At 36.5% G+C, this 26,566-nt stretch overlaps 1 protein-coding gene across 3 annotated transcripts in view; it reads left to right on the top strand.

Annotated features, from left to right (window-relative positions):
* Pde4b (phosphodiesterase 4B) overlaps nucleotides 1–26,566 on the top strand; it is a 428,051-nt gene that overhangs the window by 47,791 nt on the left and 353,694 nt on the right. The window contains exon 1 of one of the 3 annotated variants that reach the window (XM_028784642.1): nucleotides 20,892–21,612. The exons of 1 other annotated variant lie outside the window; for it this stretch is intronic. In XM_028784642.1, the coding sequence (XP_028640475.1) occupies nucleotides 21,377–21,612 (236 nt within the window). In that variant the 5' untranslated portion in view covers nucleotides 20,892–21,376. Of the gene's footprint in view, nucleotides 1–20,891; nucleotides 21,613–26,566 lie in introns of those variants that run through there. One more of the 3 variants, XM_028784648.1, reaches the window with a different exon arrangement.

Genomic DNA, 26,566 nt, shown 5'->3' with positions numbered 1-26,566 from the left:
GTACTTATCACCTAGAATAATGATCTTTGATGTATAGGAAGTTATTCTAGTTAAAGAAGCCACTTGTCACTATCTGATTCTTAGATGAGGCATAGATTTAGAAAGACTAAATTAATAATTTTCATTTCCTTGTTGTTATGGTTTAAGTATGAAATGTTTATTACAGACTTGTGCATTGACTATTAGTTCCGAACTACTGACCCTGATTTGGGAATTTGTAGGTGTTCACTAGCTGTAGGAAGGGATGATAAATAGTATAAAAACCACACTTGTGGACTTTAAATAGTATAAAATAGGTTGGGTTATTTTTTCCTTTAGATTTTGATAGCATCATAAGTACACTTCACATTATAACATAGACATTTTTAACACTCCATTTATACATTATACTTTATAAGCAACCACAATTTTTAGTGTATTACAATAAACTGACCTTTGAAAGAATATTTTGATAACACATGAGTCAGTGTATATGGAACTGGTACCCAACCTATACTTACCTTTTACATGACATTATTAAATCCTAACCGTCACCAATTTTTAATTAAAAAAATAATTATATGAACATATTTATTGTTAGAGTTTGTCACAGTATAGCTTGCTTTAATTGCATTGATCTTATAGAGCGGGCAAGAAATGATATTTTCAAATACCTTATCTAGTTTTAGCTGAGAAGTATCTCCAAAACCTGGTCTACAGTAGCCATACTTTCAGTTTTGACTGAGTGAATTTATTAATCAAATAGCAAGCCAGAATTCAAACAAAGAAAGGAAATGAATGGATGGGTGGATGGATGAATGGATGAATGAATGGATGAATAGATACCAAAAAAATCACCAAATTGGGTGCTCAAAATGTTCAATAGAAATCATTAAGGACAGCTCTGTCAAGGCAGTCAGCGCAGCTCCTAATAGAGAGATAACTGGGCAGAGCAAATATCCCTTTTGGTGAGACTTCCAAATAGAAGAACAAATAGCAACAGAGATAATGTCACCAAATCAGTTGCTTACAATATCCAGCATAAACCTACAGAGAAAGCCGAAGCAGTCAGCTGGAGTTCCTAAATAAACCTCTCAATGGCTGAGCTAGCTTCCCATGGTTATCTTCTGCGTTACTTTCCCACTGCAGGCATCACTGTGTGGGCTTAAACAAGCATGACCTCTGTTGAAATTGAGTCACCTTCTAGTTTTTGCAAGGACACAGTGCTTTAACTCATGGCTATTTGCTATTCTCTTCCTTTCCTGTCACATCATTGAGAACCAGCCAATTCCTAGACACATGAGCCTTGGAAGACACTCTGATACAAATACGCTTGCAGCTGAAATGGCAGGCTACATGACCCTATTTCCAGAACCAGCTTCTCACTGAGCTCAAAGAACACATGGCAGTCTACCAATACAGTAAATCTTACAACATCCTATCTTCCCAGTGCATATAATCAAGGGGACTGTTTGTGATGCTGTAACAAGCAGTTCTAGTCTCAGACACTTAAGACATTATAGATTTTCTTCTTGCTCTCACTATATATTCTTCTTGAGTATGCATGACATACAGCATAAAATTTATTCAGACAAAGCAGGTTTTATTTGCATATATTAACATGTAATAGGATATAATACAAGAAATTTAATTATTGTTAGATAAAAGCACACATTTTATACAATGGTTATACAAAGAGATTGTGAAAAAACCCTTGGAGGTATCAGTGAGTTCTTCCAAGAATAAGATTATCAGTTGATATTGGCCATTGGACTGAAGAAGACATATAGGAGAACAATATGAATGTATCAACTAGCATGAGTGATTAAATCAGTGATTAAATATGCTATTTTTCAATGTGTTCACTGGGTGCTGTTTATATAAGGGATGCACAGTACACAGGTTTTCACTTGCATGCATTTAATCACTCATACTAGTTGGTATAAGTTGTTTATATGAGTGGAATAGAGAAATGACAGGAGATTCTAGACTCGACTGAATAGGTCTTTGCTTTGTTCGTATGATCATTGTTAAGGGGAGAGAGAGAGAGAGAGAGAGAGAGAGAGAGAGAGAGAGAGAGAGAGAGAGAGAGAGAGAGGTGCTAAAGAGCTTGTAAAGAAACATTAGATGAAAGATTGTAGCTCAGCTTGCAGTTACCTGAGGTCAGTGAAACTTACAAAGCAGGAGAATAGCATGGTCAAAGGGATACTCACGGAGATGTAGAATGGGAGAGAAGAGAGGACTAAGATCCGGAGGCTCTGCTAAGTTAAGCCTGCCATGTTCATCTTAATTCCCCAATGCCTAACATCTGGGCAATGGAGATAGGCAACTGATTTTTAAATTCGTAACATTTTCACTATGTACTTGCAAAATGGCAGCTGGATCCTTGGTGACTTAATTGCCTTTTCTATATCAAACATCACCATCACACTGCCTTTGATGTACCAATTTATTTATTAGAAAGCAGAGAACATGTTGACAATAGTTATGCATCTTTCAGCTATAAAATGCTATCCAATGCAAAGCACCTATTCAGATTTTTCTACTAATAAACAGTGATGGATATACTGAGGAGACACCAAGGGTCACATTCACGCAGAATCATATGTGACTTGAATCACTCATTAGTGAAAATAGAATCATCCCACTATGGAGCCTTTGTATAACCTGGAGAATGATGTGTAGCTGAAGCAAAGTGAAAGTGCTGAGATGGGTATGTAGTCTGACTGTTATAACGCAGAGCATGATGGTTTGTGACAGTGCTCAAAGAGGATGCTGTTTGCAATAGCAGAAGCTTCTGGAAAAAACAAGGAACAAAAATGAATTGCAATTAATTATTAGTGCCCAATTTGATTAACTCTCAAAATTATCTTGTCAGCATTTAAGCAGACATTTTGCAGTAGCCCTGTAATGAAAACAATAAGTAATTTGAGAGGATTCTGAAATGAGCATCGCTATGAATAAGAAAAACAAAAGAGGGTATACTTTTGTTTTCTTTCCTCTGTGCTTCCCAATGTCAGGTCTTAGAGCATAAGAACATGAGCAGTTGACTCAACTCCCCTGCCCACTACTTGTCTTTGTTATGAAATCATGGCTGGCTTTAATATTTAGATGGAAAAGAGGCTCTGTTAGATTTATTAGCACATTATACTGTGTATTTGCTGGATTTTCTGTCACCCTTTAATAGTTAAGGTTGTCTTTAAAGTTTCTTGAACTTCCATTTACAATTGTGTTTAGAGGCAGATGGGTGATCAGATAGCTATTTGTTTTAGGTACTAGTTTTCCATTTCAATGATAGTCTCCCAAAGATCAGATCATTCCATCAGCAAGTATTCCTGATTACGATTTACTATTTGGGTCATGTATCTGTTGGAACTGTTACATTCTTTAAAAATTCATGTATCTTAGCCTGTTGAATCAGTCTTTTTTTTTTCCCTGAAAGGTTTCTATGGTTTTAGTTATTTGGAAACAGATGTGGTAAAATTAAATGTGTCCCCAAAGAACGATAATAAATAATGTACATCAGCCACCCTGGTGGGGAAGTGGCTTTGGCCAAAAGGAGATTTTCAATTGTTCAATGTGGAATCTGTGAGAGAATTATCCTGAAGTTCTTGTCTCTTTACAGAGTAGAAGTCTGAAAGCTGAAGAAAAATCCATAAGGGATTTTATCCTGTGCATGTGCTCTGACCTCCTCTCTCTACATGACTCTGTGGGAAACGTTTCACTTCCCCCCTTACTTAAATATACCTATCCTCTAACTCAAGGTTCTCAACCTTCCCAATGCTTGGGACCTTTAATACTGTTGTGATAAACCTCAACCATTAAATTATTTCATTCCTACTTCACAACTGTAATTTTGCTACTGTTATGAATCATAATGTAAATATATGACATTTACGATATTGATATATGACCCCCCTCAGAGACATGAAAAACAGACTTTTCAGTAGAGAGGAGAAGGTCTTTTTATAAAATGATCACTTTCTGTCACTCAACATGCATCATTGCCTTAGAAGAGTTCTAGGTTAGTGAAAAGTTTATCTAAAAATTCTCTTGATTGCATTTAATGAAGTTGTAGAAGTAAAGACTGATGTTGGCTAACCATCTGCTTCTTATCAGAAAAATTCTAGATTAGTCAACTGAGCTCTAGCTAGTTGATTATATTAGGAACTATATCAGCATCTGCATCCTATCCTCATTAATTGGATGTTACACAGAAATATTCTTCAAAGGAGTCCCACTTACACAGGAAGTTTACAAAGGGAAATGGTGACACAGAAGTGCTACAATTCATAGGCAGCTATGAATGCCTCTATATTTATTACATTAGTTAAACTCACTGACAATCATGTGTGTGTATACATATAATATACATATACATCATATACATGTGTATATATGATGTTTCATAAAGCAGCTGGCTTATAGGGATAGTGTACTAGTTAGAGAAAGAATTTGTAAGTGGTTTGATGTTTGATGTAAGTCTGTGTTTCTTACTAGTTGTGAGCTTTGAATCTCAGAGTGAGAGAGCTGTGTGTCCAGTGGGAGATGAAAATATGCCTTGTATAAGATTAGTATATTTTAAAAGCTACATGAACATGGTAGACACCCTGGAATTGGCAGTTTATAACTGTTGTTAATTCATTTTAACATATTGCTGTTCTGTTATGAGTAAAAGATTTCATAAAGTCATTGTGGAAGGTTCTCCAAGATGTAATATATCTCTACATCTAGGGGAGATAGCCACAGTTTGATTGAGGAGACAGATTTATTCACATATCAAATGAATGTGACCAATCCCATGTAAAACATACAAAATAATGCAATCACTGTAGAAGGAAGATATTTAAGAAGGAGATATTTTTGCTACACAACTGGAAATTCTAGATCATTATTGTCAACTATTTTAATCCTTTAGAACCTTCATGGAAATGTCAACAATGGGATTTTTTTAACTAAATTTTAAGATGCTCTGGAGAACCTGTACTGGCAGCTATGGTATACACAATCACAGTATGAGAGGCTGTTCATAGGATTATCACAAGTTGCTTGAACTCATTTCCATATTAAAGCCTTACTGATATTTCCAACAAGGCATTCAACACTGAAACTGTGTCTTTAAGTTAGATTCTTGCATAGAATACATGCCTATGTTAAGATGGCCATAGTGGGCCACTCCATGCTCCTTTGGTACTACCATTCGTTCCTTCCATTGTAGATATTGATCATAATATTAATTTTGCAAACCCATACACCATTATCTTCATTTCAGAACAGCTTGAGAAGTAAGAGACCACTTGGGTATTGATTAGATCAAATTGGTCTGTGGGCATGTCTATAGGGGATTGTCTTGATAATTAATTAATGTAGGACGACTCAACCAATGGTGGGTACCACCATTGTCTAGGCCAGTGGTCTTGGGCTATATATGGAAGCTAGCTGAGGATCAGCCTGCAACTCACCAAGGAACATTCCTCTGTGTTTTCAGTTGAATTTCCTTGGCTGTAAGTTTCTCGGTCAGAGATAATGTTGTAAAAAAGCAAACATTACCTCCATCTTATAAAACTAAGTGTTTCACTTGGCGTGAAATTATACCTATTTTTTTTCAACTTCATTTTTCTGTTAGAAAAAGTCCATGTTCATCTTGTAACTGAAGCAACCTTTAAGCCAGTGAGTCTATTTAAGAGTCTTGATCATCTTCTTTTAGTAATTTCATAATTTTTTCTTTATTTTGATATACACTGGAACTTCATAAAATCAACTCCAAAACCATGGCATGCAACACTGGTTCACAGATATCTACCGGAAGCACATGAAAACTTATCAGAAACAAAGATTTTTAGCTCTCATACTCTACTGCCTGATTCACAAGTCAAATTTTAAGGACAGGCTGAGAATTCCCAGGGAAATAGAACTCCAGGTACCAGATGTGGAGTCACTCTAGGTGAACCACTGATATTATACAAACAATATAGAAGCACTATAGAAAGGCATTGGAACATCATTAGGCATGCAATCCCAAATTTCATGGTCCTCAAACTTTCTCCGTAATATTTTCTCTATATGAAAACTGGTATGCTGTAATTATTTCACCACAACCCGAGAATATACTTCAAACTTTTAATAAAAATAATCCCTCAGCAAATATTTATCTCCCCTTTGTTCTTTTGTCTACTTTTTATATAAAAGATTGGCTATTTTCCTTTCTAATATTGGAAAATAGAGATAGTGGTTATTTTTGCTCTTTTAAGAACTCATGTATATGCAAATCCTCATGAAATCAAGGTATTTACCCCTCTCCTCAAAATCTTTAATCCTAGAGGCAAAAAACGTATTTAAGTTTGGGAAAGTTGACAAATAGACACCCAAATAAGCCATGTTGCTGAAATGTCTTTCTTTACAGATAATACTTAAAAAATGAATGTGATAATGTCTATAACACTGTGGATCTTGCAAGTAGTATACTACCCAAATATATATACCACATTGCAATTAAAAATGAAGTGCAACTTAAAATTTAAATTATAATTAGTTCATTTGCATAAATTACTCTGTAATTTATGTCTATAGCCGAGAAACTGAGAAACAGAAAGGTTAAAGGCCAAGGTGATAAGGAAGGTAACTTGGATCTGATTTCAAGGCACAGGCTCTATATAAATCATTCATTAAGGCAATGCACTTTCTTGATTGTGCTTCAGTTTGTCAGGGTTTAATTCGCCTTCACAGAAGTATTTTTACATGCAGATTCTTTATAGACTGCTGTGGTTTTGTGCTTAGGAATCTTAACAAAAACATCAGGATTTCTCTTTAGAAAATATAATGTTATCTATGGCAAAATAGTTCTTAATTATAATGCTGTGTTTTTGGACAGTGTAAATGATAGCTTAGAATTATGAAGAGAATTACTGTGCTTCCCATAGTCTCCTTGACAACAGGCTCAGTGTTTTGAATACTGAATCACTTAGATTTCTATACAGATGTAAGGGTCTTGCACCTTGGCATATCATTCTCTTTTTATCCAGCTGGGATTTTAGCAGACATTTTTCACAATCCCATTAACATTATTACAACACATTTTTTGCTATCTGATAATGTAATTGCGTGTGGACTGTTTCCATACTTTTTCTCATCATCTTCATCTTTATTATCTTTATCATCTGTTTACAATAGATAAAAATTAAATCCAAATAGAATTTGATTAATTTACTGAAATGAAGCCCTTTTGGGAGAAACTCCAGTATTAAAAACCCATAATAAAAAAAATCACAGATAGTGAGTCTTTTGCCTAAGGGATATATGTCACTTGGACATTTACCTTTCCCTAAACTTTTGCTCTCATTTTGAAATAAAAAGAAAGCCATGTCAGCATGGAGGCTTCTGTACAGATTGTCTTCCTGCCTTTGGCAGAGCTCCGGTTTCTCAGTGAATCACTGCTCAGCACACAGTGTTACCATTGTGCCATCTGAAAGCAAAGCCTGCTGGGTGGTGGTGCAGCTACTCTACTGGGAAGGTTACAAGTTCACATTTGCTCTGTCTTTTATCTCACAAGAAGCATTTGCACCAAGGAACAGAGAAGTATGCTGTATCCCTGTTTATGGAGGGTCAGGATTCAATGGAACCTTGGCCATCATGGCTCAAGGGACTTAAAGAGTTGTGAATTTAAGTCAAGGCTCCTGCCTGTGGCTGGTCCTTCTGATGATGTCTTTCAGCATCTCTTCTCAATGGTTATAAAAATAAAACTGCCTAAGTACTTGGTTGAAGCGACTGACAATGGGGCATATGGTGCTTCATGAGAGCTCAGAGTGAATACTTTTGCAGTTTAACTATGTGATTTTCTTTATTAAACAGACGTTTATTGAGTACCTACCATATGGCCAATACTGCTACAGGGACTGAGGTCAATGTTGTAAGCAAAACAGTGAAGACTTCTGTCCTCACAGGATATTTATGCTAGTGGATGTGTTGGGTGGTGGTAATTCCAGGAGTGGTAGGAAATTTTAGAACAGAGCTGAGACAGTGCAAAGGAGGGCAAAGGGGCTTGTTCATGTAAGGGGATTGATGCAACCTCTCTGAGGGTAAGACTTGAGCATATTTCTGAAGGAAATAAGAAAAGGAACCTTAGAAATATCTAGAGAAATTTCTGGCAAGGCAGGGATTGGAAGTACCATCTGATGGGTCTCCTGTGTTTAAACTGAGGTCTTATTTATTTAAAATGAGAGCCTACTCTTAATGATTACATATACATACAATACACCACACACACACACACACACACACACACACACACACACACACACCACTTGAAAATGTCACACCGAAAAAGAAAAGCCAAGACTATTTTTAGAGCTATATCTATCCAATGAAAGCTTAAAATAACAGTATTTTTTTTAATCACAAATATTCTCCTAGCAGAGCTTCACAGGGTTAAAACAATATATCTCAGACATAATGTACTGTAACTGCTTTTTAACAACTGAAAATGTACAGAAAATGCTGTTTTGACTGTCTATCTTTAGTGTTCAGCTGTTACTGTCACGATTCAGAAATTTGGATCTTTGCCTTAAGAGACACATTTTCTTAGCTGTAAAGAATCTGCTGGAATCTACAACTGTAATCAGAGGCTGTGACTGGGAATATAAGTCTCTCTTTATAAAAGGGGGAGGGGCTGGCATTTTTTCTTTTTCTTCTTTGAATATGCTCTATTCTGGGTTTATTCACATTTGATAAAGATGACATTTCTTTGGCAGCTTTGTGTGGCAGGCAGTGCCCTTGTCTTTTAATGGATGCCACACAAAGAAACCCTAATATGTGTTAAGAAATCTGGAAACTGAACCCAGAAGTGGTGGTAGGCAGAAACAAGAAGGCAGAAGTAGAAAAACCATGTGTAGTACTTTGGTGGTTAATATGAACATCTTACATTCCTCTTCTTAAACCTCAACTGCATTCAAGGAATAAGAAATAAACATGAAGTGATTAAAGTAGAGTAGGAAGGTTAACAATTAGTCCCTTGAGTCTAAAACAAGATGAAAATACTGGTTATAGCTATTGGGACACATCGATAGTTTCCAACCCCAACTAGAACTTGTAGAGTCAGTGTAGATTTCAAACTAACAGCACTCTCTGTGGCCATCATGATCAAGACAAAGCAATTTCTAACACATGTTTTCAGCATCCACATTAGGGGTGTCTTTAGAAGGTAAATCAGATTAGAAAGAGTCAAGGAATACCATTCATATATCTAAAACTAAGATAGGAGAGAAAGGATTACAAAAGAACAAGTTCTAGATCTTTAATAACGCATGAAGTCCAAGTAAGTTTCTCTTGTGCACAGCCAATGGAGACAGGCTGAGGCAGGATATTCCCATAGCTCTTTTCCATTATTGACAGACACACTCAAACAAAATGGTCTTTTAAATGAACTCATAGGTGTAATCAGTTTGCTGCATGGATGGAACTATGCTTTATGGCACTAGGACTGAATATAGGACATTGCTTACTCCGGGCAGGCTCTTCACTGATGAGCCCTAGCTTCATCCAAGAAAGGTAGTTTTGTCACATTTATATTGCTTGGTGGTATCCGAATATATGGCATTACAGATGTATTTAGTATTCTAATTTCAGGTTATGAAATGATTAGAATGAGTGACTTTTATACTATAGGTTAGATTTTTATATAGGGCATATCCATATTTCTTTTTTGTTTTTCCTTTGGAATAAATTATAGTAGGTTAAAGGATGAGTTTTTAACTACTAAATTCTAAGTTCTAAGTTTTATCAATGGAGTAACCTTGGGTAATTCATTCCTTCTTTTAGTATCTTGGTTTCTTAATCCATAAGACACATGTTGTAGGCTTCAGAGTTACGGAGTTAAGTGTGATAATGTTATAGAAACACAGAGTACAATAAACACTTGATTACTTATTTGTTTCTTCAACTGCCTCTCTTTTGGTTTCTGCCTCTCCTGTTTCGCACTTTGGAAATTGCTTGGATGTATCCTTCCTTTGTAAGTTTCAGAAAGAGCCAATCTTGCTGACCTCTTGGTTGTTAGGTGCCTACGGAACTCTCTTCTTTAGGATGCTCAATTGCTCAGCTTATGGTTCTTCCATGAAGCAGCAGGCTCATGCTCTAACTAGTACCTTAGATTTTTGTGGAGACTGCTTTGTAATGTGACTAAATCTAAAGTGCTTGGTACACAAATGTCAGACTGCCAGGAAGAGACTGAGAGAAATATGAAGGCCAACATCACTGCAGACAAGTTTTCAGATGGAAATGGGAAACACATTCTTGGAAACCAGAGGAAAGATAATCCTTATTATAAAGTGGTAAAGAACTTGGCATAGTTATGTTCCATATTTTCTTCATGGAAAATATAATTTGTGAATGACAAACTTGGTATTTAGCTGAGATTTCTAAACAAAACTTTGGAAGTGTGTACAAGTTTCATCATACTGTTTTGTTTATAATAAAATGTGAAAGAAGAGAGATAAATGAAAGAGGAAATTTTTAAAGAAAAATATTCACATCTTGAAAACTTAGAAACTTCTCAACCTATCTGTATCATTTATAAGCAATAGTTACAGCAGCAGCAGCAGCAACAACAACAAAAACAACAAAACAGTAAGGCATGTCCTGTAAAGAAAATCAGAGATGTGACTTCAAGGATACCTTCATCTTGGATCTGACCAACTACCAGGAATTGGGATGCAGTTGTACAAGACTGCCCTTTGGGGTATCCTCTGTCTCATGGCCTGACCAATGCTAACTGCAAAGCAGCAGAGACTTTTGTGAGCTTCATATCAGCAGAATCCCTCCTCGCCTCTACTGAGGGGAAAGGCTGGTATACAGTAGAGACTGCCAAGCTTCTCTTGTTCTCTAGGCAGAAGCAAGGAGAAAAGAAGCATCTAGCATCAGATATACATGATCCTTTATAAAATAAAAGAGTGATCCAGAAGGAGCTCACCAACTAGTTATGTTGCCACTTTCCATGCTACCCAGGGAGCACAAGGCTGAGAAAACAAGGTCTGTGACTACCTAATGCTTAGGTGCCTTGTATTACACCCTAGTCTCTCCAGAAAGCAACACATTAAGTTAAAAAACAAAAAAGAGAATACTCTAATCTTTAAAGCTGATGGAATTTGTCCTGTTAGTTTTGAACTTATTTGCAATCTATGAGCCTTCTTTCCCCCGAACCCCCACGATAATCCAAAAAAGGATTATCATTTTTATAACTGTCTCGTCATTATATCTGGGAAACAGATAACTGATTTTGTAACTCATAGATAGAGAGCTACTTTCTTCCAAGTTCTATGCATAAGTTACTTGGATTATTTAAATGAGGTTTGATTTGAGACTGAGGCCGATGTTGGAATGGTTAGATGTGAAAAAGTTGGCATGGGTTGAATGTAGTTTGCCAATTAGAAGGAGATCAAAGAACAGATTGTTATATCTTGAAGCACGTATTCCTCAGATTCAAGTGTTGTAGTCTGTCAAAATGTGGATCTTAAGTATCCCCCAAATTCCACGTAAGTACAAGTTGGCTCCTAGTGTGATGCTGCTGGGAGTCTTTGAAGAGAACTTAGTGAGAGGTTCCCAGGTCAGTGGGATTGCATCCTGAAAGGAGACTGGGGACCCAGATTGCTTCATCTGTATTTTATTGTCTAATCACAAAGTAAATGACTTTTTTCCAGTACATATTTCTGCTATGATGTGTCACTGCAAGTTCAAAACAATGAGTCTAATGATTAACACCCAATGAATATCTCTAAACCTGTGATCCCAAATCAATTTTCTATGCTGTTTAAATTACCTGAGTTTTAGTGTTAGTATTTACTATCTAGTAAATATTCTGTTGTCATTTATTAGTATAGATAAAAATAAGACCTTACCCTAACTTTCAAAGTGGCCTGCTTTAGAGGAAATATCTTCACAGAGATTATACAATTGAAATGAAAGCACAATAATAGTTGGTCTTAATCTAAAATGACTGATGTCCTTATAATAATAGATCATTTAGCAGTAGACATGTGTAGAAGATGGACAATAGGAAGAGACAGATGGAGAATCTGTAAACAAAAGAGATCTAAAACAAATTATTTCCTCAAAATCTACAGAAGGAGCCTACCCTTTAACACCTGTATTTGGACTTTTGACTTCTAGAACTGTAAAAGAATGAACTTCTGTTTGTTAAGTTTATGTTAAAGACTGCACTAGGCCATGAATTTGAAGGAGGGTGGGGAGGGGTATATGTGAGGGCTTGAAGGAAGGAAAGGAAAGGGAGCAATGTTGTAATTAAATTATAATCTCAAGTATGGAGAGGGGAAATTAGATTGTCTTATTTTGAGTTTTATTGCTGTGAAGAGACACCATGACCACGGCAACTCTTATAAAGGAAAACATTTAATTGCAGCTGGCTTGGAGTTTCAGAAGTTTAGTCCATTATCATCATGGTGGGAAATATGGCAGCCTCCAGACTGACATGGTGTTAGAAATGGAGCTGAGAGTTCTACATCTTAATCTGAAGGCAACAAGGAGAGACTATATATCTTACTGAGCATAGCTTGAGCTTTTATAACCTCAAAGTCTGCCTCTATAATGACACAATTCCTCCAACAAGGTCATACCTCCTAATAGTGCCTCTCCCTATGGGCCAACATTCAAGCACATGAGTCCGTAAACCACCAAATAGGTTATGTTCTTTTTGGAGCTCATGTATGAAGCTTTATGACACTTCACTCAGTAGCAGAGACAGAGTACTTTTGCTTGAGGAAGTAGTCCAGGCTATCTTTTGAATTCTCCATGTTTGTCCTAGCAAACAATTACGTACTAATTGCCCATTGCTGGTGGATAGCCAGTGTGTATGTGTGTGTATGTGTGTGTGTGTGTGTGTGTGTGTGTGTGTGTGTGACTTAAAAATTTTATTTATTATTTTTGTTGTGTGTGTGTGTGCACAAACATTTGTGTTTACCAGTGTGTATGCTGCAGTGTACATGTAGAAGGTCCAAGAACAATTTTCAGGAGCTGAATCGCTCCTTTTACCATGTTGAGGCAAGATCTCTCTTATTTTTTTTTTTTTTTGCAATTTTCTCCATTGGAGAGAGATGCTAGCTGTGTCAGCCACACTCCAGGACAGTCCCTATGTCCAGGAGTAGTTGACGAACACAAAGCAAACTATATGGTTTTTGTTTCTGTTTAGTATTCCTTTTTGTCTTTCTTTGTTTTGAATTTTTGAGGTTTTGTTTGTTTTTGTAAGAATAAATGAATGAGGTTGGCAGGGAGCTGGGGAGATTGTGGGAATTGAAAGAAAGGAGAGAATAGGATCAAAATATTTTAAATAAAAATTTTAAAAAGGAGGAAACAACCCCTCTAAGTTCTGGAACAAAATGTATGTAAAAGCTAAATGGCAGGTATGAATAGACATCGAGTGTCAGATTGCAGAGAAAAAATTATATTCAGAAGGAAAGATTCAAGCTAATATGAAAATGAAAAAATGTCTTGAGTACTTCACTATAGAGGTCCCATAGATAATAGGTAAGCACAAGAGATATGGATAAGGAGTAGCCATTGGAGATATGTAAACTCAGTGTAGTATTTAGAACAAGTGTACATCTGCTAGAGTCACTAAATGAAATGTGTACTGGCAAGAAGTGCTGATGAACACGTGGAGCAACTGGAATGCTCATACATAGGCCATGGAAACAAAAGGTGATACATTCATTCTGCAAAACAGGTTGATGTTTTGTAATGTCAATATATACTTGCCATATGACCAAAGACTCCCACTCCATATATGCTGCGTGTTTATCACACAGCATCAAATGCAATGTTCATACAGAACTTGGACATGCATCTTTGTAGAAATTCTATTCATAATTGCCTCAAACTAAAAACAACCCAAATACCTTTCATAGACAAAAAGTAAATAAAGTATGAGGCATTGAGGCAATGGAAACCTATTAGGAAGTAAAAATGAATAGACTATTAGTAAACCTTGGCTCCATTTTGAAAACTCTATGCCAAGCATGGGAAGTTGGTCTCAAGGGTTGAATACAATTCCATTTATATAACATTGCTGAAAAGATAAAAGATAGATACCAAATCAGAGATGCCAGGGATTAGAGATGTGTGGGAAATGTGATCATAAAGCTGCAGGATGAAGCAGTTGATGAGTGATAGACTATTTTAGGTCCTGACTGGAGCAACCACAAGAATGTAGAATATCCTGAAATCTTTGCAATAAGGCTCAGCACGCTCATGTATAAAAGGTTCAAAGCCTTTCATTTTTATATCTGTTAATATCCTTTTATAATTTGGAATTATTTCTAAATTCTAAGATTCCATAGTCCTGGTAGCCAAGTTTCCATTTTCTTTATTATCAAGTAGGAGACATCATTGTTGCAGATTTTTTGTTAGAGAATTTTCAACATGGGCAAGCTTACAGTGAACAGTCTTAGTGATTAAGCTTATCTTGACATTAAGTGAGGCTGTTTCGGTGTTACTCCCTATTGTTTACTCTTCTGTTTTTGTTTCTGGTGCTGGGGATTAAATGCTGGGCCTTATATATTCTAAGCAAGTCCTCTGTGACTGAGCTAAAACCAAAGGTCTTAAATCCCCATATATTAATCATTTTCTTGACATACATCTTTGTATCCTTTTTAAAGTTAACTAAATCGTGATCAGAAAAATATTGTTTTGTGAAATTGCTTGAAAACTTAGATGAATGTCCCTTTAAGTACTATCCTTCTCCTAAGATAAATACAGTGGGTTTGATGCTACTATGTTTCCATCTGTGCTTGGCTCTTATGCTGATCTCTGTGGTATCACTGTAAGATGGACTCTTAGAGGTAATTATTATACCTAACCTCTTTAACTATAGAGACATTGAGGCTGTAGTTCTTTTTCTTACCTCATCACAGATTATGGATGACAGGATAGAGCATAAGCAAAAGCTAAAAGCTAATTTTTGAGGAAAAGCCCTTCCCAAGTATAACTCTGAGTCCCTAGCACTGATGTGAGACCACTTTTACAGGCTGTTTGTTGGAAAGTTGGATTGATCTTTGGGAACTGAAGTACCTTCTCTTCATATAGCTCTCAAATACCTACCCTGCAGACATGTTCTCTTGTTGCACTTTGGGTATCTGACTCATCACTGCTAATGTAACTTGATGATGCAATGACTTAGGAAACAAAGAACACTTCCTCATATTTTTCTTCTATGTTATCTACCACTACAGAATGTACCTAGTGCAAGAGGTGTCTACCTCTATCACCACAGAAAGCATGGTGCAGACAGCATTTGCCAGGTCTGTACCACCAGGTTCCAACCAATCAGCAGAGGGTACAGCACATTGGGATTATTCCTTTACACTGAAGTGAGAATGTGAATAACAATAATTTAAAAATATATAGAAACTATCTAGGAAGAACTTTAGGCATCAAAAGACAAAAATCCAACAGGCAAGAGAAATATGTGGGTAATATAGTAATAACTCTCTCAGTATTGCTCATAAATCCTGACTCTACTTTTACTATATTACGAATTTTCTAACCCTCAATAACAAAAAGGCAACTAAAGGGATTCCTAGGAATAACTGGTTATTGCCAAAATCATATTTTAAACAATCCATTAATTGTTCAACCACTATCAAAGAAGATGAAGCAAAGCCAACCAGATGCCATATGAGTAGGTCTGGTGTGTATCTTTGAGAGAAGTATCACATAAGGAAGGACACAAGGCCACGTGCTCACAATTTAAGTAAAGTAGACTTATAAAAAAGAAAGTATAAGTTTTATAAGTCAGATATAAGAATTTTAGAAAATGAAGGAGACAAAGTTTGTGATGTGGTCTCTGGCAGGTTACCCACAATCTACTGGAAGGTCTTACATCCATGGTATATGAACAGCACAAATTGGACTTGGTGGCTATGAAACAAAAAGAAAGAAGAAGAAGTTGGGAAGTATGATAGGTGGACTTAGAAATAGTTGGAGGATGAATAAATATGATAAAAATTGATTACATTATTATAAGAAATTCTCAATGGATTAATAAAAATTTCACATTTTTAAACAATAAAAAATCATTAAAATGGTAAAACATGAACTCTCTCAAGTTTAAGATCAGTAGATTCTCCCATTTTGGTTTGACTGCTCCTCTCTCATTTTACTCTGCACTGGAAAGATAAATTATTTCCTCAGTCAGTTAGTATTTAGGAAATACTTGCCATGTGGTAGGCATTATTCCCAGAGTGGGATTATAGGGATGGAAAAAAAATAAAGCAATTTCCTTCAAAAAATTAAAATCTAGGAAAATTAGCAGGCAAATACTATATTACATGCTGACAAAGAGAGGAAGCAGAGTATTGTAGTCATTCCTGTGTCAACATGCTGACTAAGAAGTCTTTAGTCACGTGCTGTGTGGACAGACACTAGGAAGAAATAAAGTAAACTATGTAGATATGTCTGTGAAAGGGAAGCTTGTACACCATGTTTAATGAACAAGGAGACCAAGTTTCTGGAGCAGAATGAGGCCAGAGGGCAGAATCCAGAGATAAGGCCTGAGAGGAACTGCAGATACCAGAGCAGAGGTATATTGGGGCCCTTTAGGCTTCTGTGGCTTTTCTTCTTGGTTATGCGAAGCTATTGGAGGGTGTTCAGTGGGCAGTTGCTTTTTAATAATACATCTCCAGGAATTATATAATTGTCCAGTACCTGTGATGCAACCTCCTATCTTGCTCCTTAGGATGCAGGTTGCACAGGTGAAAACTGGTCTTTCTGAACATCATTTCACTAATGATGAGTAATTAAATATGAGCCTATGGATAAAAAACAAAGCCTTAATATTATCTTATGATCACTATAGTCACTTCAGAGCTGAGACATTTAGTACTTGAGAAGATCAAATTCCTGTAACATGATCAGACTCACTCTGGGAACAATCATTCCAGCTTCTATTCTTTTAGCTGTATTTATACCAATCTCTTCAGGAGCACTGAAACAGTATAATAGAGTATTACAATAAAATACTCTAGGTTTACCTACTTGACCATTCCTTAATTATACAATTTTTGTTTTGATGCTCTCATTTGAAAATGGACTAAGTAATATATGTTCAGTGAACAGATATTATGTACTATCTATTGAACATTCTAGAAATGCAGAATAATAATACTCAGAATGGTATTTGAACTCAGTACATTACAGCTGGTATCTTGTTTGGTACTGAATACCAAGCTTAGGGCCGTGAGCATGCAAAACAAGGTCTTTACCCTGTGAGCTATACCTCCAGTGTCTATAAGTTTTACCTTTTCCCCACACTTATACTTCATTTAGAAAAGTTTATAATATAGTACAATGAAACTGAATTCCAGAGACAATGGATGCCAATAGTTTTGATGCTCTCATTTATCATAAAAGGGAGGCATGAAACTGTTCATTTGATGGAACGTATCAGCACTTGCGTAGAAAGGGATGCTTCCTGTGGTGTCATTTCAGTGGCGTTTTCTTTATATATATCAGTTAATTGTACTATCCCAAGATGAATAGACACTTTTTTTATATTCTTTCCTGCAGTCTGTTTCTTTCAATCATGCTAGAATTATTCTCCAGATCCATTTCTTAGCATTGAAACTGTAATTTGTATCAATACTGTTGCATAAAAGCATCTCCACTGTTTGTTAGTTGGAAGCGGCTATAGTCCTTTGTTGGCACAATTCCTTCTCATTACCTCACCTTGGACTGAAGAAAAGAAGTTGATGTGTCTTCTGTTACTCAGATGGTGTATTGTTTTGGCAAGAAGGAGGTAGATAGTAAAATAAAGACTTAATTAAGAATTTGACTGTTAATATTGTTAGCTTTAACTACACTCTTAAATAAAAATCTTGTGAATATGTTCTTTATCCTAGATTTTCAATTTTGTATTCATAGCAAATTAGAGGGCTGTTATTTTGAATTCAGTGTTGTACTAAGACAAGGATACAAGAAGTTGAGTTTTATGTCTTTAAAATTGTTTAGTTTCACAATGGTCAGCTGAAAATGATACTCAGAAATTTTATTCAATGGAACCTTTGGAAGTTCAAATTTTACACTGATATCAATAGAAAAGACTAATTATTTTATATAAACTAATGCTACTAATAATGGATTTTTAAAGCATTTATAACTGTGTTAATGTTTGTATTATAAACATCATTTTATTGGTAATAAATAATTGGTCTTTCTTTACAGCTTAGAAAAACCTAAAATGTTACTAATATATCCCCAATATTTATCAGAAATAATTGTCTGTTACTAAGTAATTTTATTCTTTTTTTTTTTTTTTTGGTTTTTTCGAGACAGGGTTTCTCTGTGTAGCCCTGGCTGTCCTGGAACTCACTCTGTAGACCAGGCTGGCCTCGAACTCAGAAATCCGCCTGCCTCTGCCTCCCAAGTGCTGGGATTAAAGGCGTGCGCCACCACCACCCGGCTAAGTAATTTTATTCTTTACTCTATTTCTCTGAGAGGATGGTGATACCAGAGATTTATTTATCTAATACCAAGATATACTAGTGATGGAATTTTCAAGAATTCACAAGGGTATATATTTATAAACTGATGAATTGGGACTACTCGTTTCTCCTTTTGAAGTGCCAAAGGCTAAGAATTACATGGAGGCAGGAATGTTTCCTTTTTGTTCATTAGATGTTTCTTAAGCACAGGATGCCAGTGTTTGAATCTTTAACACTCCCCACAAGGTTTGGTCCCCAGTTTGTGGTTCTCCTGGGGGACTGAAGTACAAGGGAAGAAAACTAAACCACTGGGGATATGGCCTCAAGACCCCAGTACCTCCTTTCTCTCTATTTATAAACACTATAAGTATGAAAAACTCAGACTTTCAAAGAGTCTGATTACCTTTCTTTTAAATTTTGCATTCTAGTTTACCTTCCTGGTGACCCTGGTTTCTTCCAGGAGTAAGTAGGGATAGCAGGTTGTATAGCTTTGAGACTGTTGACAGAATGAAGACAGGTATGGGGAATGCCATCAAGAGGTAACACAAGCCGCATTTTCCTGTCAGAACCTCAATTTACATGTAGCCATATTAGGACTACAAAATTCCTAAAATTCTTATTTATCTTCTCAGCTTTGAAAATTAACTATGAGAAATAGCTTTAATGAGTCCCACTTGCTATTTTATTTTTGCTAATAGGTCACTGTGAATCATGATAGAATCATATCATCTCAGGTCCCAGTTTTAAATAATAGTATTTTGGGTAAAAGAATTGCTGCAAAATTCAGCAAATAGAAGTAGCATTAACCACATTTTCTCTATATTATCAACATTCTGTCTTCTCAAGATAATCAAAATACTTTCAGATCCCAAGAAGCTACACTAAGGCCTACTTTGACAAAAAGCACACTTTATGATGAAACTCAGAAAACCTGAGTGGGAGATTTAGTGATGCTATCAGTCACCAGGATGGATTTGGATGAGTCCCTTCGGTCCCCCTTGTTTGAGGAATCATTTGCTAAACAAGGATCACTCAGTACCATCTAAAATTCCATGATTGTGCATTTGTTCACAATGCACTTTAGTTGCTTAGAATTTGATGAGTTTTCTGAAGTAGTGCTTAGAAATCAGTAGTTTAAACTCCAGTCACTTCCTCAAGGCTTACAGTGGGATTCCTTGCTTCTACACGGAGGCAATGGATGCTCGGCTGTTATTTATCCCTCTAACCTTCAGCACATTTTTAGTGTGTGTCATATTGAGGGATTTTATAGAGCTGGAAAACCTTATCCATTAGTGTAAAAATGAATGTCTAGTTTTCACTGAAGTCCTACTGTGCATCTTTCCTTTTCTGTCACTCTTGCTGATTAATCCTAGCATGCTTTGTCTCATTTATTTGAGATCAACCTGGCTCCAGTGACCTCCCTCCCTCCATCATTGTGAATACATATTGTACAACATACAATGAACATACAATGATCCTCTTTATATTTCAGTGTGCCTTTAAATATATAGAAGCTGTGCTCCCATGTCCAAAAACAGAAAGAAAGAAAGAAAGAAAGAAAGAAAGAAAGAAAGAAAGAAAGAAAGAAAGAAAGAAAGAAAGAAAGAAAGAAAAGAGAGAGGGGGCGGGAGGGAGGGAAGGAGGGAATGAAGGAGGAAAAAAGGAAGGAAGGAAGGAAGGAAGGAAGGAAGGAAGGAAGGAAGGAAGGAAGGAAGGAAGGAAGGAAGAAAGGCAGGCCAAGCCAAGCCAGATTGAAGAGATGCCCTGACTACATACATGGCTCCTCACATGCAATGTAGAAGCTCACTCTCTGGTGCACACTGGCACAAACATACAACACCTCGAGCACCTTTCTGCACACACACAAACATATGCACAGTACCTAACTTGGGGTACATGTTTTGCCTGGCTGTTACTTCCTTTTCAGATTAAGGGTGCTTTGACCATCAGAAGGGGCTTTGCATTCAGTATCCAGTGGCTTCTGCGGGCAGATTGCAAACAATGAGCGTAAAGAGAACAATGAGAGTAATGTTTATTGGAATAAAAATTAGGTTTTAAATTCCTTGGGGGAATGAACCAATGCCAATGTTTTCCTGTTCAGTGACATTTTTTTTTTTTTAACTGATGCTGTTTGGGATCTTCTGAAGAAGAAAGGGGTGGGGGAGCTTCAGCAATTCAGCTCTTTGATTCCAAAATGGAATCTGAAAAGCTGTTTTATTGAGGCTTTTGCCAATCCCTGACTTAATCAGTTTTGACTGTGACAAAGACAGTAGCCTCACACATTTAGTGCAAATCCGAGCAGTGGAGGATATTTTTCGGGGGTGCAGGGAGATAGCCCAGTTGTTTAAAGAATCCTGGGCCAATAGCATTTGATAGGCGGAGTTACGGCTGTGTGCATTGCTGAGCAAGATAATTCTGAATGAAGACTTTAAAAGCACATGCTGGACGGACTCGGGTTCCGCCCTTTGTGCAGACAAAAGTAGCTGGGTGGCCAGGCTGTTCGAGTTAATGCAGCTTGTTTGATAAGGTTTTCTTAAGAAAAAAAAATACATGTAAAGGATTTATCAAAAGCCCTCATGAATGTTTCATGAGTTGATATATTCAGCTGAATGGATTCAGTGAGTCTCAGTGTGTAACTTGCAGACAAACCCCATCCACAAGGAGGCTGGTGACAGAGGAAGCACTTTGGCGCATTTTCAGAGGCAAAGGCAGGCTGATAAAGCTCCTTGTGACAGGCTGACTTGCCAGTCTCCCAGTATGCTGCTCTTGCTCTGAAGTGCTACAGGATTGGAACCAGAGCTTCCCAAATTAGCCTGGGGAGAGTGTGCGGACCCAGCAGCCTTTTAACCTGCGGCAGTGCCTTTGCTATGTTCAAGATTGTTGTTTTGGATGGTGAAAGCTAGCGCTCCATACAAGACATGACAGCCAAAAATTCTCCCAAAGAACTTGCTGCTTCTGAATCTGAGGTTTGCATAAAGACTTTCAAGGAGCAGATGCGCTTGGAACTTGAGCTTCCAAAGCTACCAGGAAACAGACCTACATCTCCCAAAATTTCTCCACGCAGTTCACCAAGGAATTCACCATGCTTTTTCAGAAAGTTGCTGGTGAATAAAAGCATCCGACAGCGGCGTCGCTTCACTGTGGCTCATACATGGTAAGAGGGGACTTAAAGGCATCCCCGGTGCTCGGCAGATTCTTGGGTTCTCAGTAGTGATTTAGAAAGGTTGAAAATGGAATGTCTGAGTTTTGCTCTGAATGCATAGCACAAGTCTGAGTTGAAAGGATACAGTAGGTCAGCTAAGAATACACAAACGTACAGTATGCTTAAGTATCTTTGTGCTACCTGCTGTTTCCAGGTAAAATAAGATTCAGACTATGGAGACTCTTTGAAATGACTGCTTATAAAAATGTATTTTAGAAAATAGGGAATTGGAAGAGTTTTTAAAAGTAAGATTTTTGTTTCATCTTTGTTCTGTGATAGATTATTTTTAGCAGTGTATTTTTTTTGGTACAAGAATAGGTATTTTCATGTCAATTCTAGTCTATGGGGCATAAGCCTGAATGAGCTTTATTTTATCCTTACCAACTTTTATCTTACACTACTCAGGGGGTAGGGAAACTAAGTTCTCACTTACAAAGTTGCACTGACAATCTGTTGTATTTATGATTTCAAATTGCTTAAGTTACTTAAAAATTATGTATATTTTATGTATGCCAAGTATAAGCATTTAGTCACTCTATGGAAACTAAATTGAGCTTCCCACCTCTAGCATATATTTTACTCAGGCTGTAAAACACTAGACTGGCCTCCGTAAGGCAGTGGAGTGAAGAAGCACAAGGAAAGAACCCCAACATTAACTTACTTTGACCTGAAAAACTTGGGCCACCTCAGGTTTCCTTGAAGCGATGTGTCTTTCAAATTAAGGTAACCTTCCAAGTTGGTGTTTGTGCCTCAGTCTTATTTAATAGAGAGAGTGTAGCAATCAAAGCAGGAAGTAGTTTTTTAAGGTAATCCCCACAGTGATTTTGTGCCTACATGCTGGAGTGCCAGCTAACATAATCAACCAAGGCTTCTGAATATTTGAAAATTAATATGCACTGCGTTGTTTCCTCCTCACCAGAAAAATGTGCTCACTGTGTGCACAATGTGTTGATTAATCATAGTTACCCATAGAAAAAGATGTGGCTCACTTTGATGAATAGCCAACGTTCTCCCAACATATACTTCACATAGTTAAAGATGATTTACGTATTCTTGCTTCTGACTGTGGTATGGTATTCTTTCTTGGAGAACTCTTTGGTCATTTTGATGAAACGTATTTGATCGTGCTCTGTTGCTTGTAGAACACATGTGACTAAGTTTGCAAAAACCTACCAATGGTGACAGCATTTGTAGAAAGAGGGTGTTCATGCAAAAAATGTGCTGATTTGGAAAAGTCCTCTCTCTCATTCTTTGCCTCTCCTCCAACATATGTGATTTCATATATAATCTGCTGAGTGGTGTGACTAACTACAGGAAGATAAGTACTTGTATAGTTCTCATTAAGAGAACATATGTAGGGAAGTATTTATTTAATGAATAAATGCATATGTCTTACTAATTGAAGGACTATTAAATCATTGTATTGATATGAAGGACCTTTAATTTTAGGTGTATAATTTTCAAAGACTGGAGAATCTTAAAATTCTGATATTTTCACTAATGTGGAATTTTTGGTTCTTTATACTAATGTGACCTTTCTCCTTCTTAGAATAGATTCCTAATGTGATAGAAGCACAGAGCTATAAATACTAGTGGATTTTTTTCTTTTCAAAAGAATGAAGTTTTAGAATGATTAAAGAGCCAGTTTTACTCACGCATTACACAAATTTTCTTGCAAGTTGCAAAAAGAACAATTTAATGATATGTGAGGTTACTTATGCTAATGAAATGATCTTTTAGATGAGTTAAAACAAAAGTTCCCACAATTGCCAAAAAAAGAAACAAGACATTGGCATAATGTAATTCAATGCAGGCATAAAGAATTCATTAATCATCGGCTGTAAAATATCTGTAGGTACGGCTCTGTTCACCCTTTTCCTCCCAGCTCACATTCTCAACTTGTTTGCAGCTCCTGATTAAATCCCCACTGATGCTTCTTTTTGTTATTGTATCTGTTGTAAGATGCTTAACATTTTCCAAGTTTACTGTTATGAAATTGTCAAGGAAAATCCTTTTTTGGAAAATAGATATGCCTCTTATGTATTTGAATGATTTTTCTCCAAATCTCAAGAGCCCAGTGCTGTTTTATTTTCTTATCATATGAGGAAGCTCAGCAGGCCCACCTTAGTTTTGCATCTTTGTCGTGATGAAATATAACTAGCCTTTCCTGATTAGTGATTGGCATTTTCTAGACCATGCACTTAAGTTAGAACTGCTAAGATACATACTCAGAAGTCCCTAAAAACATGTTATTACTTTCCGGCAGACAGTAGACTTCTTTCAAGAAGACTGGATTGTTTTGATTCCTGCAACAAAATTGAAGTAATTTTCATGATAAAGCTAAGCAATACAGAGGGTCCAGTTCACATCTAAGCCTTTTGAAAATTTGTCTTTGTTTAGTTATTTGTAGATTTCATACTTTGATGGAATGGACATGCAACTCTGGCTTCAGAGACCTGAGTCATGAAGTTGGGCTTAACAATATATTTACCAAATGCACATTTGTATAGTTCTGACTCTGGAATTATTTTAGAAATATCTAAAGAAAAGTACATATTTGGTGTGTTGTCATTGTTATTCATCATTTTACACAAACCCAAATCTGGAAGAAATTTTAATAATTATCTTACTGTTCCCTCTTACCCTTGGGCAGAACCACATTGCTCCATCTTTGACATATGGGCATCTGGCCTACTTTGAAAACTGAAGAGAAACAATTCTAATAATGCCACTTTGTATACAGCACTTTGCCATTTCATATTTATAGATATTGGAAAAACCATTCCTGTTTTCCCCTCACTGGCTACTTAGAAAAGTTGGTAATAATGGGCCTGAATGGGAGGATTATCAAGAGGCTCTTTGTTTTGTTTTTACTTATTCAATGTACATAAATGAACATATATAAATTGCTATGTAGAAAAGAAAAATAATTCAGGTTCAACCTATATTTCCCCTCTTCAACTATATCTTAAATTCTTTACTATAATGTTCACATATTTTCTTAAGTTCTTTATTTGAATTCTTTAGGGTCCACAAGTTATACGTATAAAAGACTTAATTCTCTCTCTTCTTCTAAGTACTTCTATTTCATTATTCATTGTTTGACTCTGATCCACACTCCAAAATTCCAGTTCTTTGAATTAAGACTCCCCAAGTGGGTAACAACATTATTACTGAGTGAGGTGGTAGTGTGTGGTGTGGTGTGTGTGTGTGTGTGTGTGTGTGTGTGTGTGTATGTGTAAGTATTAGGGACTACTTGGCCTTGCTGGGTACAGAATGTAATAGCATCATTCTCAGGGTAGTGTATTGTTTATCCTTGACCTCAAATACAAGGTAACAGTTTCTGAAACACAATGTTCCTATGTAAAGTATCTGACTATAAAACCTATTCACTTTTGCCTGTCACTTGCAGCAAGTTGTCTAACATTTTTACCATCTCTTCAGGGTTGGAGTCATTCCTCAGTCATCAGTTCTGTTCCAAGAAGTAGTGTGCTGGTACTGGTCTCTTATAAATCCTGGCTACTTCCTAAAATGCTGCCTTGTAGAATAGGAAATGTACCAATGGGAACCACCACCTATCTGTCCATGCTTACAAGCAAAAGCAACATGCTTTTAGTTATTGATTATTAAGGGAGAAAGCTTGCATTCCTCTTCTCCCAATTTAGTTTTCCATTATTGAAAGATAGATTTATTATTGTCTTAGTTAAGGTTTCTATCATTGTGTCAAACACCATGACCCCAAAATATGTTCACACCATCTCAAATCTGGAAGTAATTTGAATTATCTTATTATTCAATAATGAATTTACTTCATCTTTCAACTCTTGAAACATAATCACTTAGAGAAGTGAAATCAGGAACCTGAAGGTAGGAGCTAATACCATCAAGAAGTGCTGCCTACTGGCTTCCTCCCCATGGCTTATGTAGTCTGTTTTCTTATACAACCCAGGACTACTTGCCCTGTGGTGATAAAACCTACAGTGGGCTGGGACCTCCCACTTCTATCATTAACCAATAAAATGCCCCACGGGCTTGCCCATGGGCTTGTCTAGTAGGGACATTTCATCAACTGAAGTTCTTTCTTTCCAAAAGGATCTGTCAAGTTTGCCCAAACAATAGCTAGAACACTTATTTTAACCAATGTTTATGAAATGTGTAATTCATGTCTAATACATAAATATAAGAGTAATCAAAGCCAAGGTTTATACTCTAATGATAAAGCTGGAACAAATGGAGATTAAAAGAGAAACAATTATACATATATAACAAAATATAATATGTGCTTGGGCTTTTCTAACATCCTTTTTGTAGACTACTTTCTCAAATTAATCTACTGAATCTGTGTAGAATGTTTTCTTTAATTTGGTTGTTTCCTAGTAATATTGAAAACATTTGAGAGATGTCTAATTTTGAAAATGTTTGTTGATTGAAGAGAAATAGTCACCACGTGCCCTAATCTGGGTATTAGAAGACAAACTTAGAAGAAATTTTTACCTTTAAAATACTCATGTAGTAACTGGAAGATGAACATATTCATCCATAAATTATCAGTGGAGTATGAAAAATACTGCAGAAGTGTACTGCCCATTGCCATAGTAATCAGTAGAAATCATACTGTGTTTTAGAGTTAATATACAGAAGAGATGCCATTAAAGTCGGGTCTTGAGAGTGAACAGGCATTTTTTCTGGCAAAGAATAAGCAGAAAGAGCCTTTTTATCGGGCCAAGAAAACAATAGTTGACTAGACCACACCATGATATCATTAAGGTTTTTATTGTACATGGGAGAGAGAAAATATCCAGGGACACCTAGAAGAGTCCAGAGAAGAAGGAAAGAGAAACATACTGGACATGGTCAGGGCTATCTGTGAGAGAAGGGAGAAGAGCAAGAAATGAGTGAGAGAGGG

Source organism: Grammomys surdaster, unplaced genomic scaffold (assembly GCF_004785775.1).
Source record: "Grammomys surdaster isolate TR1022 unplaced genomic scaffold, NIH_TR_1.0 100, whole genome shotgun sequence".
NCBI classification, from domain to species: Eukaryota; Metazoa; Chordata; class Mammalia; order Rodentia; family Muridae; genus Grammomys; species Grammomys surdaster.
The sequence above is the reverse complement of the archived record's forward strand: the minus strand, read 5'-3'. Positions and strand labels throughout refer to the sequence as shown.